At 53.2% G+C, this 12,399-nt stretch overlaps 6 protein-coding genes across 6 annotated transcripts; 5 read left to right on the top strand and 1 right to left on the bottom strand.

The window, feature by feature from the left end:
* Positions 1 to 116: 116 nt before the first annotated feature.
* On the top strand, positions 117 to 1,654 carry CAOG_02391 (hypothetical protein). The gene is made up of 5 exons (XM_004349091.2): positions 117 to 129; positions 547 to 839; positions 965 to 1,159; positions 1,271 to 1,320; positions 1,424 to 1,654. Exons 2-5 carry the CDS (start codon positions 624 to 626, stop codon positions 1,569 to 1,571), a joined length of 609 nt encoding a protein of 202 aa, XP_004349141.1. The 5' UTR covers positions 117 to 129; positions 547 to 623; the 3' UTR covers positions 1,572 to 1,654.
* A 920-nt stretch (positions 1,655 to 2,574) lies between these two features.
* Positions 2,575 to 3,487, top strand: CAOG_02390 (signal sequence receptor beta). The gene is made up of 2 exons (XM_004349090.2): positions 2,575 to 3,262; positions 3,360 to 3,487. Exon 1 carries the CDS (start codon positions 2,653 to 2,655, stop codon positions 3,229 to 3,231), a length of 579 nt encoding a protein of 192 aa, XP_004349140.1. The 5' UTR covers positions 2,575 to 2,652; the 3' UTR covers positions 3,232 to 3,262; positions 3,360 to 3,487.
* A 1,576-nt stretch (positions 3,488 to 5,063) lies between these two features.
* CAOG_02389 (hypothetical protein) lies at positions 5,064 to 6,555 on the top strand. The gene has a single exon (XM_004349089.2). The coding sequence runs from the start codon at positions 5,220 to 5,222 to the stop codon at positions 6,249 to 6,251; it is 1,032 nt and encodes a 343-aa protein (XP_004349139.1). The 5' UTR covers positions 5,064 to 5,219; the 3' UTR covers positions 6,252 to 6,555.
* An 8-nt stretch (positions 6,556 to 6,563) lies between these two features.
* CAOG_02388 (hypothetical protein) lies at positions 6,564 to 9,263 on the top strand. Its single transcript, XM_004349088.2, has one exon. It carries the CDS (start codon positions 6,612 to 6,614, stop codon positions 9,138 to 9,140), a length of 2,529 nt encoding a protein of 842 aa, XP_004349138.1. The 5' UTR covers positions 6,564 to 6,611; the 3' UTR covers positions 9,141 to 9,263.
* A 4-nt stretch (positions 9,264 to 9,267) lies between these two features.
* On the top strand, positions 9,268 to 10,630 carry CAOG_02387 (phosphoribosylglycinamide formyltransferase). Its single transcript, XM_004349087.2, has 4 exons — positions 9,268 to 9,409; positions 9,729 to 9,807; positions 9,916 to 10,053; positions 10,154 to 10,630. The coding sequence occupies exons 1-4, from the start codon at positions 9,305 to 9,307 to the stop codon at positions 10,426 to 10,428; spliced, it is 597 nt and encodes a 198-aa protein (XP_004349137.1). The 5' UTR covers positions 9,268 to 9,304; the 3' UTR covers positions 10,429 to 10,630.
* CAOG_02386 (DNA-dependent protein kinase catalytic subunit-interacting protein 2) lies at positions 10,568 to 12,058 on the bottom strand. The gene is made up of 4 exons (XM_004349086.2): positions 11,969 to 12,058; positions 11,332 to 11,366; positions 10,808 to 11,248; positions 10,568 to 10,703 (listed from the first exon to the last, which is right to left on the bottom strand). The coding sequence occupies exons 1-4, from the start codon at positions 12,017 to 12,019 to the stop codon at positions 10,676 to 10,678; spliced, it is 555 nt and encodes a 184-aa protein (XP_004349136.1). The 5' UTR covers positions 12,020 to 12,058; the 3' UTR covers positions 10,568 to 10,675.
* Positions 12,059 to 12,399: the final 341 nt, after the last annotated feature.

The following is a 12,399-nucleotide window of genomic DNA, read 5'->3' as shown; positions in this document are numbered from 1 at the left end:
GAATAAACCAACCCCCCCCCCCCAAAAAAAAAAAACCAACAATAGGAATACGACAGTACTGTAGATCGAAATGCAAGTGCTGATGCATTGCGACAAGCAAATCCAGTCCCACTTTTGTCATCAGTTTCGGTAGCAACCACCTGCGAATGCGATTTTGATTTTCGTTCTGTTGTCGGGGTCGGATGTCCGTTTTTTGTTTCTTTATGTTGTGTTTTACGATGATGGAGGAGCACGAGCGAGCGAGAGTCACAGGAACAGCAGAGTGAAGCGCGAGTCTGGTCAGTCGACATGTGCCCCCTGCCGCCGGCTCGGGCCGCCACTCGCCTTTCTCAAGCTTGCTCAGTGCGTCCGATGGACGGCGCCGTGTCTCTTGATCCCCGCGGGCGGGTTGCACCCTCGCTGGCTAGCGGTCGAAAGCGGCGCCATTTGTTCGCGATCTCGCGTTCTGCTGTGCTGTGTTTCTGCAAATCGTTCCACGAACCAGATCCACTTGAGTGCAGCGTGTTCTCATGCATGGGTTCTGTTCTGATGTTGTGCCAACTCTAGAGCGAACGAGCAACATTTGGACCCGAAGCCCCTTCGAAGAACGATTCACTTTCCAAGTCCGACTTCATTCATCCACAATGAGAACCGTCCAACTTGCTCGCGACGCATACGCCAAAATTATTCTACATGCAGCTCGATTCCCTTCGTCTGGTGTGAATGGCATTTTGCTGGGCACGCCAATCGATGCTAGCACCGCTGGGAGCAGCAAGCGCGACTTCAAAGTGACGGACGCCATTCCGCTCTTCCATTCACAACTAAACCTCGCTCCGATGCTTGAGTTTGCACTCCATGCTGTAAGGGAGCCCCTTTTTGCTTCGTTTGCATTGCGATCTGGTCGAGAGGTGCGTTTCGGTAGTTGACGCTCACGCGTTTCACGCGTCGCGTTGTCTCCTTCTCGTTCGGACCTCGGCCAACGCAGGTGTACGCATACGCGCAAAAGCATCAGCTGTCGATTGTGGGATACTACCAGGCTAGCGAGACAATTGGCTCAGGATCCATCACTGGGCTCGCACAAGTGGTGGGCGATCGAATTCGCGCTCTCTTTCCCGATGCCGTTGTGTTCATGGTCGACAACCGATCCATTGATCATCAAGAAGGCAATCTGGCATTGAATGTAAGCGCAAGAAAGAGCGAGAGAGACAGGAGCGTGCTTTTTCAAGTACCCAAATGCCATGAGGTCTCATCGCTGTTGCGTTTGGACTGTTTGCTGCGTGCGTCCGGACAGCCTTTCATTCATACTGGCAGCGCATGGCGTCAAGAGGCAGAGAGCAGCAAGTGAGTCTTTCCTTTGCAATGCATCGTTTGAGGAGCTGCAATTCCGTTTTTTTTTTTGTTTCTTTTTTTTTTTCTTATTTTTTTGTTGTTGTTTGCTTGTCAGCGAGTTGCGGTTATCCCCCATCGATCCCGAAACACCAAAGTTTGTTGTGGATCACATCAAGCGCAAGACCTTCCGAGACATTGTTGACTTTCAAACCCACCTCGAGGATGTTTCCCTCGACTGGCTCAACCCCAAGCTGTTTTCATGAAGAGATTGGGCGCGTCATGGCTGGCGGTGTTCATGCAAATGAAGTACAGCATTTTTTTTTGCAGCATGTCTTTTCCTTCCTAGACTTTTAGCTCTTGCGAGAGGGTTGCAAGCGACAGCTAATCTGGTCGAGTGTGAGCTTGCGTCGGTGTGAGCCTACAATACGGAAGATAATCGTGTGCTCTGCTTGCATGTCAGCCAGTACAATCTAATACCACGCGTCTGCCGGGTCTGAACAATTCAGCCTGTCATCTGCTTTTGTATTTTTGAACCAAAGCCAGTTTGTATTTTCTGTTTGAGAGTATGTTTTGTTAAGTTCCATTGCGCTCTTTGAGCTCTGCGGCTCTGCGTTTGTCGTTCTGCGTTCACCCGACGGAGGGCGTTTCACCACTCGTGCCATGGCTTGACAATCCACCATTTTCAGCTCACCAATGCGCTGTGGAGCGAGTGCTGGGCAGCAAGAGAGAGCGAGAGAGAGATCTTGTCTTCTTTTTTTTTTTTTTTTGTCCTTCTTCTTCCTCTTCTTCCTGTTTGTTCTCCTCCATCCGTTGCAGCCCTCGCTGCTCTGCGTTCCAACATGCCGTTTTCGCGCGTCATGATGCGTGAATCGCCCTCCCACCCCCCTCCCTCACCACGATCCATGCGATCGAGTCGCAGCTTGTGATTTTTTTTTTATTTTAACGAGATCGCATTGCTTTTTTTTTTTTCTTCTTCAATCCTCAAAGCGATCATTGAAGCCAGTTTGATCCGACACGGCCTCGGTAGCTTTGGCTGATGCACAGTTGTGGATGACTTGCAGGATTGAGCTTGGGCGATCGTAAGGGGGACAGCGCTCTGCAGCAACAGCATCATTGTCGTTCTTGATGGTGTGCCAGCGCATCGTTACGTTGGCGCTTTGCTCATATCCAGTGTCAACCACCCACCCCCACCCATCGTTCGACTGTCATTTCCATTTGCCATCTGAGCTTGCATCTCACCAAAATCCTTGCTTTGCTGTGCTGCAGCCAAAACAAAAAAACAGCAAACCCTCCTCTCCAAAACAGATTCTTTTGCGGATTTTTTTCCTTGTGTGTGCAACTACCATGCGTCAAAGCACTCTTCTGCTCGTTGCCGTCGCCGTGATGGCATGCGTTGGCGGCGCGTTTGCCGACTCTGCGTACATTCTCGCTTCCAAGTCGATCCTGAACAACTACCTCGTCGAGAACATGGACATCACCATCCAGTACTCCCTCTTCAACATTGGCGAAGGCGCTGCCTCGTCCATCCAACTCCTCGACTACTTCCCCCAGGAGGGCTTCAACATTGTTGCCGGCTCGACCTCGGCCAAGTGGGACCACCTCGCCGCCGGTGCCAACGTGACCCACCTCGTCGTCGTCCGCCCCCTCAGCCACGGCCGCTACAACTTCACCTTCGGCCAGGTCTCCTACCTCGAGACCGCTGATGCCTCCGACCCCGTCGTTGCCCTGACCAGCGCCCCCGGCGTCCAGCAAATCTACCCCTTCAACGACTACGACCGCCAGTACGCCTCGCACATTCTCCAGTGGGCCGTCTTTGCCGTTGCCACCGCTGTCCTCGTCGGCGGCCCTGCCTTCCTCTACCTCGGCTCGCGTGCCAAGTACGTTGCCGTTGCTGCCGAAGAGAAGAACCGCAAGCAGCGCTAATTTAACCAGAAAAGATGCATTTTTGATTTTGGTATGTTTTTTTCGTGAGTTTGGTTTGATGTGCATTCAAGTTCGTTACTCACCTCTTGCGATTTTTGGTTTTGGTTTTTGTCTTTGTGTCTTGACAGAAAACAAAACAAAAGAAAAAAGGACCACAAAACAAAAATCGTTGATGCAGCTTTGCTTTTGCTTTCGCGTTTCCCCCACAACGTCTGTTGCATCGTACATTAGCAAAATACAAAAGATTAAAAGTTGAGCGAGTGTCTGCGATGCTCCATGATTGAGTGAGAGCAAACTCAAAAGTGAACGACGCAACCAGAAATCGAAACAAACCGCGCTATTCAGCTCTTCAAGGGACAATCGGTTGTCTCGCATGCGATTGGAGCGGATGACTTCCCTGGTGTGGCTGGTAACAAAGCGATCGGGTCTTCTGAGTCACCTGCCAAACACGGAAATTCGCAAATTTGGCAGACAAACCAACCAATAAACCCAAAAAACAAAAGCAATCACCATTGCTGCCGCTCTCTCGCGTCTCGCAGTGAGCACAGTCCATGGGAGGGAAGCAGGGGGACGGCACCCGCGTGTCGAGGCAGCTCAGTAGACCCGCCTTGTGGCGTTGTCGGGGTCTGCGCAATCGGGCGCGTCCCCTGGAAGGCGAGGAGGTGAGAACAGAGATGGGTTAACAACCGGAATCAACAAAACGGATAACATTTCAAGCCATTTTTCCCTTTCTCGTCCGCCTTGTTTTCAAACTCTGCTCTTCTCAAACTCCAACGTACTGAATGAGAGTGTGCGACTAGCTTGTTTCACGACACAACCTCAATGGCAGACGAGACGCTCGGTGCGGTTCGGAACAAGCAACCTTCCGTTCTTAATTCTGAATGGATTCAACATTCAATTTTCAGTCTCGTTTTTTTTCTGTTCGTTGCTCATTTTGCTTTGATATTTTTTGCGCTTGCCTTTTTCCTTTTCCTCTTCCATTTGTTTTGCTCGCTCTCCTTGCGCGCTTTTCCGCTTCTTCTCCCCTCCACACTCTTGCTGCTTGGGGGAGTCTTTGTTGCTGTCAATCCTTCATCCTGCTCGAGGCGCGAATTTTGGCGGCTTTTTCGGCTTTTTCTATTGAAGTCCATTGAACTCCAAAAGCATCACGAGTTGCCGAGATCTCCCGACTTTCGGCTTCCGCTTTTTTTTTTTTTTTTTTTTTTGGCCTCTTTCGCTCTTTCTCTCTTTCTCTCTCGCTTTCTCGCTTTCTCTCCCACTGCCGCTGCGGTGCTCTTGTTGCTTGGCTCGACTCGTGGTGCATGCAGGGCTGCACTGTCCACCTTCCGTTCACTGAGTCTGTTGTGGGCAAAAAAAAAGCCTTTTTTTCATTTTCCCCCCCTTTTTTCTTTTTTTCCATCTTTCTCGCTCTTTCCGCAGTTTTGTCCTCCGACTTTTCAGATTTTCATGGCAAATCATTCGTCCTTTGCTGCCGTTCGTTCTCGTTCGCTTTTCCAATGCTCGTCCATCGACTTCCTCGCGTTGTCCTCTTTCCGTTGATCTGCGGAAGTGGGATTTTTTTTTTTTAACTTGGCCGCAAAAAAAACAATACGCCGTTTTTTTTTCTTTTTTTTTTTTATTATTTTTTTGTATGGATTTAGCATTGCGGCATCGCAATTTCCTAATCCATCCTTAATTGAGGTCGCGCCCTTTGTTTCTTCGTATGCCTTCTCCGACTACCTTTTTCTTACCGCGCTAGTGAACTTTTCCGTATGCTCTTGTTGTTTTTGTCAATTACTCACTTTTTTTTTGCCCGTCTTTTCTCCATGTGCGCTCTCCCCTTCCCCACACAGACCTCCTCGTTTGCCCTTTCCTTCCTCACCAGCCAAAGCTCTTCAACAAAAAAGTCCTCCAACAGCAACTACCAACAGCCTTTTTTTTTTCTTTGCTCCAAGCGCGCTCGTTCTTTTTTTGAAACAAAGCTCCCAAAACAACAGCATTCACCCAACATGAATCCTGCGCAAACCTCCTACTTCAACCCCGCCGACGCGACGGCCTTGCTCGATATGAAGCCAAGCCGCGTCCCACTCGCAGAGCACCGCAAGCAGATGGCCGAGCTCGAGCGCCTCAAGATTGTCATGGCCAACTCTGCGCACTTGATGGGCGCCGTGAGCAGCGCTGCGGCTGCTGCTTCTGCTCCCGCCTCGAGCCACCACCAGGGCTTTATGGAGGTCTTTGCCAACGCCATCCCGGCCGCTGCCCCGTTGTCAGCGCGCTCGGCTGTGAGCGAGGAGGACGAGTCTCTCGACACGTTCTCGAACGAGGATGGCACTCCCGCCAACCTGATGGACGATCTGCTCATTGATTTTGACGTGAACGCCTTCTCGTCCATGAATGTCGACCTCGGTGCCACCACAACCCTGCCTGCCGCGGTGCCTGCCGCCGCATTGCCCTCCGCCGCATTGCCCTCCGCCGCATTGCCCTCCGCCATGCCATCCTCCCTGCCAGCAGCAGCAACGGTGCAGACTGCCACCGCCAATGCCAACGCGACCGCTGCTGCCGTTGCCGCCGCTTTTGTGGCCGCCGCCTCGGCCAACGCTGCCGCTCCTGGGCACTCGCTCCCCGGCCCGTTCGGCTTCAACCCGCTTGCCGCGGCTCCCATGGGCGCCTGGGCTCCCGGCCAGTTCAACCCTTCGGTGGCTGCCGCTGCTGCCGTGCTCGGTCTTGCGCCGATGATTGACCAGTCCAACATGATGCGCAAGCAGCGTCGCCGCGACAGCCACAACGCTGTCGAGCGTCGCCGCCGCGACAACATTAACGACCGCATCATTGAGCTCTCTGCCCTCGTGCCCGACAATGGCGGCGAGAAGGCCAACAAGGGCGAGACCCTCCGCAAGGCGGTCGATTACATTCGCTACTTGCACCAGTGCCAAGCCCGCTCGTTCGAGCAACTCAAGGAGGCCACCAAGCAGATGCAAGCCATGAATGCCGAAATCGAGGCACTCCGCAAGATTACTGGCGCTGCTCCATCACAGCAATAACTGCCGGCTTGCTACTCGTGCTTGTTGGTTTGATTTCTTGATTTTGATTATTTTCTTATTCGAGGCGCGACGACACGGTCGTCCTCCTTTTCTTATTCCACACTCCCCCCCCCCGCGACCGTTTGCCCGATGAAAGTTGTTGCTCTCCCCGCAATAATTTTTCTTTGTGGTGATGGACGTTAAATCTTGATTTTTTTTTTCGTTGTGAATTTAGCCTTCCCCCCCCCCTCGCCGCAGTTGTGCAAATTGCATTGCCTTCTCGGTGTGAATGTTTTCATTGTTGTCAATACATTTTTCAGTTCAATTTTTACTCTACAAATCACTCCAGTTCATTCTTTTTCACTGTTACGTCTCAGAAACATGGGTGGCGGACCAGCTTCTTCGTCCAAGGCAACGCCGTTTGCCCACCACCTGCTCGACGCTCCGAATGACGACGACGACGGCTTTTCGCTGATTCTCCCGTCCAGCAGCACTGCGACGGCGACTCCTTCCCCGAGCCAGCTCGCTCCAGTCTTGGCGGGTGGTCATCACTCTCATCCCGCCCAGCAGCCGCTTCTGCCTGTCTCCACTTCCACTTCCACTTCCACTGCCTCCGTGCCGAGCCATGCAACCACGCAGCAGCCAGGAGAAGTCGGCGACGGCTTTGGCGGCGCTCTGAGCTTGAGCAGTGGCGCGAATGACTGGCGCGAGCCGAGCGTGTCGTCACAACCGCGCTCCGAGCCCCACCCGACCCCCAGCGCCGCTGCGCCCAGTCCCTCAAGCGTCCCCAGTGTCCCAAGTGTCTCAAGTGTCCCAACTGCTGCTCCACCTGTCTCGAATGGCTCAAGTGGACCAAGCGGCTCCGTGGAACCCAGTGCTGGTTTGGCTGTGCCCAAACAGACTGCTCCGACAAGCAATCCTGCTTATGCTGCTTCTCCGAAAACAGGAGGGTCGAGCAACAGCAACAACAACAACAACTCGGGCCGACTCTCGCCCCAGCTTCCATCGTCCTTCTTTGCTGCCTCGTCGTCACCCACCAAAGGCACGAGCAGCCCGACGCCGACGGGTTTGCGCCGAAACACAGCGAACGAACCGACGAGCCACAGCGTCGAGGCTGCCACTGCCGCGCAGCCGACCACACAACCCTCGACAGCCACTTCAACGACGGATGACGGCGAGGACGTCGAAGGCTGGCATGCCGTGTCCACCAGCTCGATCGCCACCACGCCCTCGGAGCAGTTCCGCTTGACTTGGACTCGCATCATGGGCGGAGATACCTCCGCGCTCCGCGATGCTTCCCGCAAGATGCTCGACGCAGTGGCCAAGGAAGCGCGCCGAGTCCGCGAGTCTGTCCAGGAGTTTGCGAGCGAGCGTCTCACATTCACCATCACTTCCGCTGCACCCTCCTCCTCCTCGTCGACTTCTCGGCGTATTGCGAACGAGCCGCTCCGCTACTCTGAGTGGCGCACCTTCCTGGAGAAGGACGGCGGCGTCAAGGACGAGGCCAAGCTGCGGCAGCGCATCTTCCACGGCGGCATCGATCCGCCGGTGCGCCCGATCGTTTGGCGCTACTTGCTCAAGTTCTATCCGTTCGACACGCCTCTGCAAGAGTGCCACCAAATTGGCCAGGCCAAGTGCCAAGAATACGACGCGCTCTTCCAACGCTGGAAGACGCGCGAGCTCTTGTTCAAGACCGAGGCTGGCGAACCAACCAACTTGGAGGGCAGTGCCGCGACCGTAGCAGCCATCGCTGCCGCTGCCGAAGGGGCGGAAGAGGCTGAAAAGATTGTTGACAGCGACGACGACCGGCTCATCATTCTTCCCGGCGGCTCTCCCCCACCGTCCGCCAACAGCATGGCAAACGGGCGCATGGGTGATGCTGCGGATTGGCTCGCTCGTCTTGATAGTCTCGCCCCCGAAATCCGCGAGCGCAAGCTGTACCAGCTACAGGCGCGCACACACGACCTGATTCGCAACGACGTTGTGCGCACAGACCGCCAGAATCCCCTGTTTGCCAACGACAACAACCCGAATCTCACCAAGCTGTTCAACATTCTGGCCACGTATGCCGAGTTCAACCGCGAAGTCGCGTACGCCCAGGGCATGAACGACCTCGCCGCCCAGATTCTCAGCGTGGTCAATGACGAGGCCGAGGCCTTCTGGTGCTTTGTCACCGTCATGGACCGCATGCAGGGCTACTTCCACGCCAACGAACAGGCCATGAACTTTCAGCTCATGCTCCTCGCCCAGCTGCTCGCCCAGGCAGACCGCGTTTTCTACAACTACCTTGTCAGCCAGCAAGCGCAGAACTGCTTTTTCGCCTACCGCTGGCTTCTCTTGAATCTCAAGCGCGAGTTTTCCTTTGACGATTCGCTTCGTATTGCCGAGGTTCTCTGGACCATGCCCACTGCGCCAGCCAATCAGCGCGATGCACGCCCGACACCCGCTTCCTCCTCCTTCTCCTCCTCCTCTTCTGCTGCCCAACAGCCGCAAGCCGCACCTCAGGTTGCACAACCCCGCTCGCAGTCTCCCACACCGACCAAGCAGCCCAACTTGCCTGCCGAGGACGAGCTTGGGCCGAATCCGTTCGCCCTGTTCATGTGTCTCGCCGTCATGTCGCTGCACCGCGACAACATCATGGAGGCCAAGCTGAACGACAGCGATTTGCTCATGTTCGCCAGCACCGTCTCGCAAAAGCTGGATTTGACCGAGGTCCTTTACCGCGCCGAGACGCTCTTTTGGCAGTACACCCGCGGCGAGCTCGGCTCTCCCACCGATTTCAACCAAAGTGCCCAGCAAGCACAGGCGCTTGGAGCCAACTCGCCCGGAGCCACAAATACGCATCCAACCAATCAATACCGAGGCGTCGGCACCACCACCCCGCTGAGTTCGGGCGGGCGATTTGTTTGAGAGCATGATTCAAGGTTTTTCGCTTTCGACTTACAAAGTGTGTTTGAGTTTCGTGATGATTGTCTCTGTAAATTTTTCCTCGTAAAATTTTTCCCCTACTCAATACATATAAGTTGACGATCAGTCTCACAATCTCATTTTGATTCACACAAGCAACAGTCGAGATGGCGTTTCGAGTGGTCGTTCTCATTTCGGGCAACGGGTCCAACCTCCAAGCAATCATTGACGCGCACGCCGCCGGCACTCTGCCCGTTGAGCTTGTGACTGTGGTATGCGCATGCATTGCTGACTTTTCTCTCTCTCTCTATCTCTGCGGCTGTCTGTGGCTGTCGTGGTGAGCTGGGTTGGGCACATGTCGAGCTGTGGCCCCATCTTCGCCCCTTTCGACTCCATCCGAGGTCATTGTCCGGCTGTCCCGGCCCATCCATGCAAAACAGACCGCTGAGTGGCAAACAGCATTGCCTTTTGACGGTGATGAGCGGCAGTCCTGGCAATGTTGCTCCATTGCCGCAATCCCAATCGGAGTTCTCATTCTCACTCACTCCGACCTCCTCTGGTTGATTTTGACCTCCTTTTGAACACGCACAGATGTCGAATCGCAAGGATGCGTATGGCTTGACGCGCGCGACGAATGCCGGAATTCCCACCAGCTATTTCCCATTGAAACGTAAGTGACCGAAAGCAATTCCCAACTGTGTTGTGAAACGAGAGTTTCGCTCGAGTGCTGCTCAACTTTGACTTTTGGCTTTGTGCTTTTGACTTTGGTGATACGCAGCATTCAAGGACGCAGGCAAGACCCGCGAAGAATACGACGCCGCACTGGTGGCTGAAATCCAAAAGCTAAACCCGGACTTGATTGTGCTCGCGGGCTGGATGCATATTCTCTCCAAGGGGTTTGTGGATCCGTTCGAAGGTATGGGAAGAGAGCCAGAGATGCACCATCATCTTGGTCTATTCGTGCATCTCTTGTTTTGATTTCGCTGAGCATGTTTTCGTTTGTGGATGCAAAACAGGCAAAATCATCAACTTGCACCCAGCCCTGCCTGGCCAATTCGACGGCGCCAATGCCATCGAGCGCGCGTATGAGGCCTTCAAGAAGGGGGAAATCACATCGACCGGCGTGATGGTTCACAAGGTGACGGCTGTTGTCGATCACGGTGAAGTGATTTGCCAAAAGGCTGTCCCCATTCTCCCCGCAGACACCTTGGCGGATCTTCAAGAGCGCATGCATTCGACAGAGCACGAGCTGATTGTTGAAGGTGTTCGCAAGCTTGCCACCAAGCCATAGTCGGAGTTGTGGGTTCTTTTTGTCGGAACAAACAACCAAACCATCCATGAACAAGCGGGCTGGTGTAGAAATGCAAATACAAAACAAGAAAATATCCCTTGAAAGACGCGTCACGGAACCATGCTGGACTGAACGAGGCTGGGTCTGAGAAGGAATTTTTGTTTGTACAAGCCATTGAATCAAAAACGAGGGAAAAAACGAAAGTTGCATCAAAACAATTCACAAGACATAGGCAGATGGAGGCCAATTAATCTCGGAAGCGCATGCGGAATGTACTGTGTTTGTTTGGGCGGAAAAGGCGCATACTGATGAGCATCAAGAAACTTGAAACAACCCATTACCTCTCCTTCCCTGACAACAAAGGCATCCTGTAACTCACTTTGCAAAGTCGGGTGCGCGAGAAATAATGTGCTCAAACTCAACGTAGGACAACTTGTCGTCGCTGTCCATGTCCGTTTCGGCAAGAATTTGCCGAGCAATGGACGCGATTTCCTGGGTCTGCAACTGCTCGCCCTTCTCCTTGGCGCGGAAGCACATGCGCTCGATCGTGTCGTACAAGTCTTGATACCCGAGGAAGCCATCGCCATCCATATCGTAAATGCGGAAGGCGATCGACGCCTTCACGTCCTTGGTGGCCTGGTCGCTAAACACTGACAACATGTCGAGGTAGTCCTCAAAGGACATGGTGCCGTCATCAGAGAATATGTCAATGATGCGGTCTTTGAACGGATTGACGGCGACTTCTGGCAGGGTTTTGACTTCTTGCTTGGTCAGCTGGCCGGGCTCGGTCTTGCACAGCGTCATGAAGTGTTCGTAGATTCTGCCAAGGCGGTTCCCCGCAATGCCACAGTGAGATTCTTGCTTGTTGCCCCCTGCAAACAGTGAAAGATGTACGATGCTTACTTGATGATTTCATGGCGAGTGAAGTACGTGCAGTCCTGTCAAGCAGAGCGAGAAAAACAAGACGTGAGTTATTTTTGCATTTGATGCTCTAAACCAAAACAACGTGATTTGTTTCCTGTCAAGTTGATCGCTCAATGCAGAGTGCATTCGTTGTTGCTGAGGGAGCAGCATTTGAAAACAAAAAAAAAAAAAAAAAAAGGGCTTCCACAACAACAACTGTTGCAAACGCAAAAGGGCTTCGGACGCTCGAGCGCGACTTTGGAGTTTCCGCGCCACTCCATTTCAACCAAAAAAGGGCCGTGCTTGTGCAAAAAGGACACCCCGCTGAAGCAGCGAAAGGAGCGGGCGAGGAGCCCTCCCTTGAAGCCCCAAAAGCGAGAAGACGACATGGTGCGAAAAATGACCGCTTGCGCTGCGAGGGGACAACGAGCGTCGTCCGGGGCAGCAAAGCACCTGCTCACATCATCACCAGCAGCAGTCCTCATACACATGCGCTGTGTCGCTTGGCCGTCGCAGAGTGCAGAAGAAGCGCGGAAGGCAGAGGAAAAAAGGGGCACACAACAGAAAATCCCAAAACCGCGTCTCCTTCTGTCCGTCCAGCGCAATGCAATGCAATACACAGTCAGAGTAAGCTCACCTCGTATTCGAGCAATTGCTCCTCGGTAAAGTAGCTCTGCGTCTGACCCATGGATAGTGACGAGTGGAAAGCCGATGACAACGACAAGAACAAGGATGACTGAAACCCAAAAAGAAAAGAAGCGGACTCCTTATTTGGGGTTTGAGCCGTAAGATCAGATCGAACGAAACTGTCGCTCAGAAGCAAACGAGAACGCCAGGAAGATCACACAAAGACGATAACATACATAGTCAACTTGCAAACCAAAAACAGCGAAACGGTTGTGAAATCCAAAAAAAAAAAAAAAAAAAAAAAAAAAAAACAAAGCCAAAATGGCTGGATTGCCATTGCGATCAGTCTTTATTGTCAACCATCGCTTTGGGACTGAGAGGGGCCTTTCGCCAATCCGATTCATCAAAGACACAAACCAAACACACAGAAGGCAAAACGCA

The sequence above is a fragment of the Capsaspora owczarzaki genome (genome assembly GCF_000151315.2).
Source record: "Capsaspora owczarzaki ATCC 30864 unplaced genomic scaffold supercont2.3, whole genome shotgun sequence".
NCBI lineage: Eukaryota > Filasterea > Ministeriida > Capsasporidae > Capsaspora > Capsaspora owczarzaki.
This window is presented reverse-complemented; position numbering and strand designations above follow the sequence as displayed.

Excerpts from the sequence above, each read along its gene's own strand:
- CAOG_02391 (XM_004349091.2), top strand. The coding sequence starts at position 624 with ATGAGAACCGTCCAACTTGCTCGCGACGCATACGCCAAAATTATTCTA. Across the intron at positions 840-964 it reads TTGAGTTTGCACTCCATGCT|GTGTACGCATACGCGCAAAA; the intron begins GTAAGGGAGCCC and ends CGGCCAACGCAG. Across the intron at positions 1,160-1,270 it reads AAGGCAATCTGGCATTGAAT|CCTTTCATTCATACTGGCAG; the intron begins GTAAGCGCAAGA and ends GCGTCCGGACAG.
- CAOG_02390 (XM_004349090.2), top strand. The coding sequence starts at position 2,653 with ATGCGTCAAAGCACTCTTCTGCTCGTTGCCGTCGCCGTGATGGCATGC.
- CAOG_02389 (XM_004349089.2), top strand. The coding sequence starts at position 5,220 with ATGAATCCTGCGCAAACCTCCTACTTCAACCCCGCCGACGCGACGGCC.
- CAOG_02388 (XM_004349088.2), top strand. The coding sequence starts at position 6,612 with ATGGGTGGCGGACCAGCTTCTTCGTCCAAGGCAACGCCGTTTGCCCAC.
- CAOG_02387 (XM_004349087.2), top strand. The coding sequence starts at position 9,305 with ATGGCGTTTCGAGTGGTCGTTCTCATTTCGGGCAACGGGTCCAACCTC. Across the intron at positions 9,410-9,728 it reads CCGTTGAGCTTGTGACTGTG|ATGTCGAATCGCAAGGATGC; the intron begins GTATGCGCATGC and ends GAACACGCACAG. Across the intron at positions 9,808-9,915 it reads CAGCTATTTCCCATTGAAAC|CATTCAAGGACGCAGGCAAG; the intron begins GTAAGTGACCGA and ends GGTGATACGCAG.
- CAOG_02386 (XM_004349086.2), bottom strand. The coding sequence starts at position 12,019 with ATGGGTCAGACGCAGAGCTACTTTACCGAGGAGCAATTGCTCGAATAC. Across the intron at positions 11,367-11,968 it reads AGCAATTGCTCGAATACGAG|GACTGCACGTACTTCACTCG; the intron begins GTGAGCTTACTC and ends TCTGCTTGACAG. Across the intron at positions 11,249-11,331 it reads ACTCGCCATGAAATCATCAA|AATCTACGAACACTTCATGA; the intron begins GTAAGCATCGTA and ends CCGCCTTGGCAG.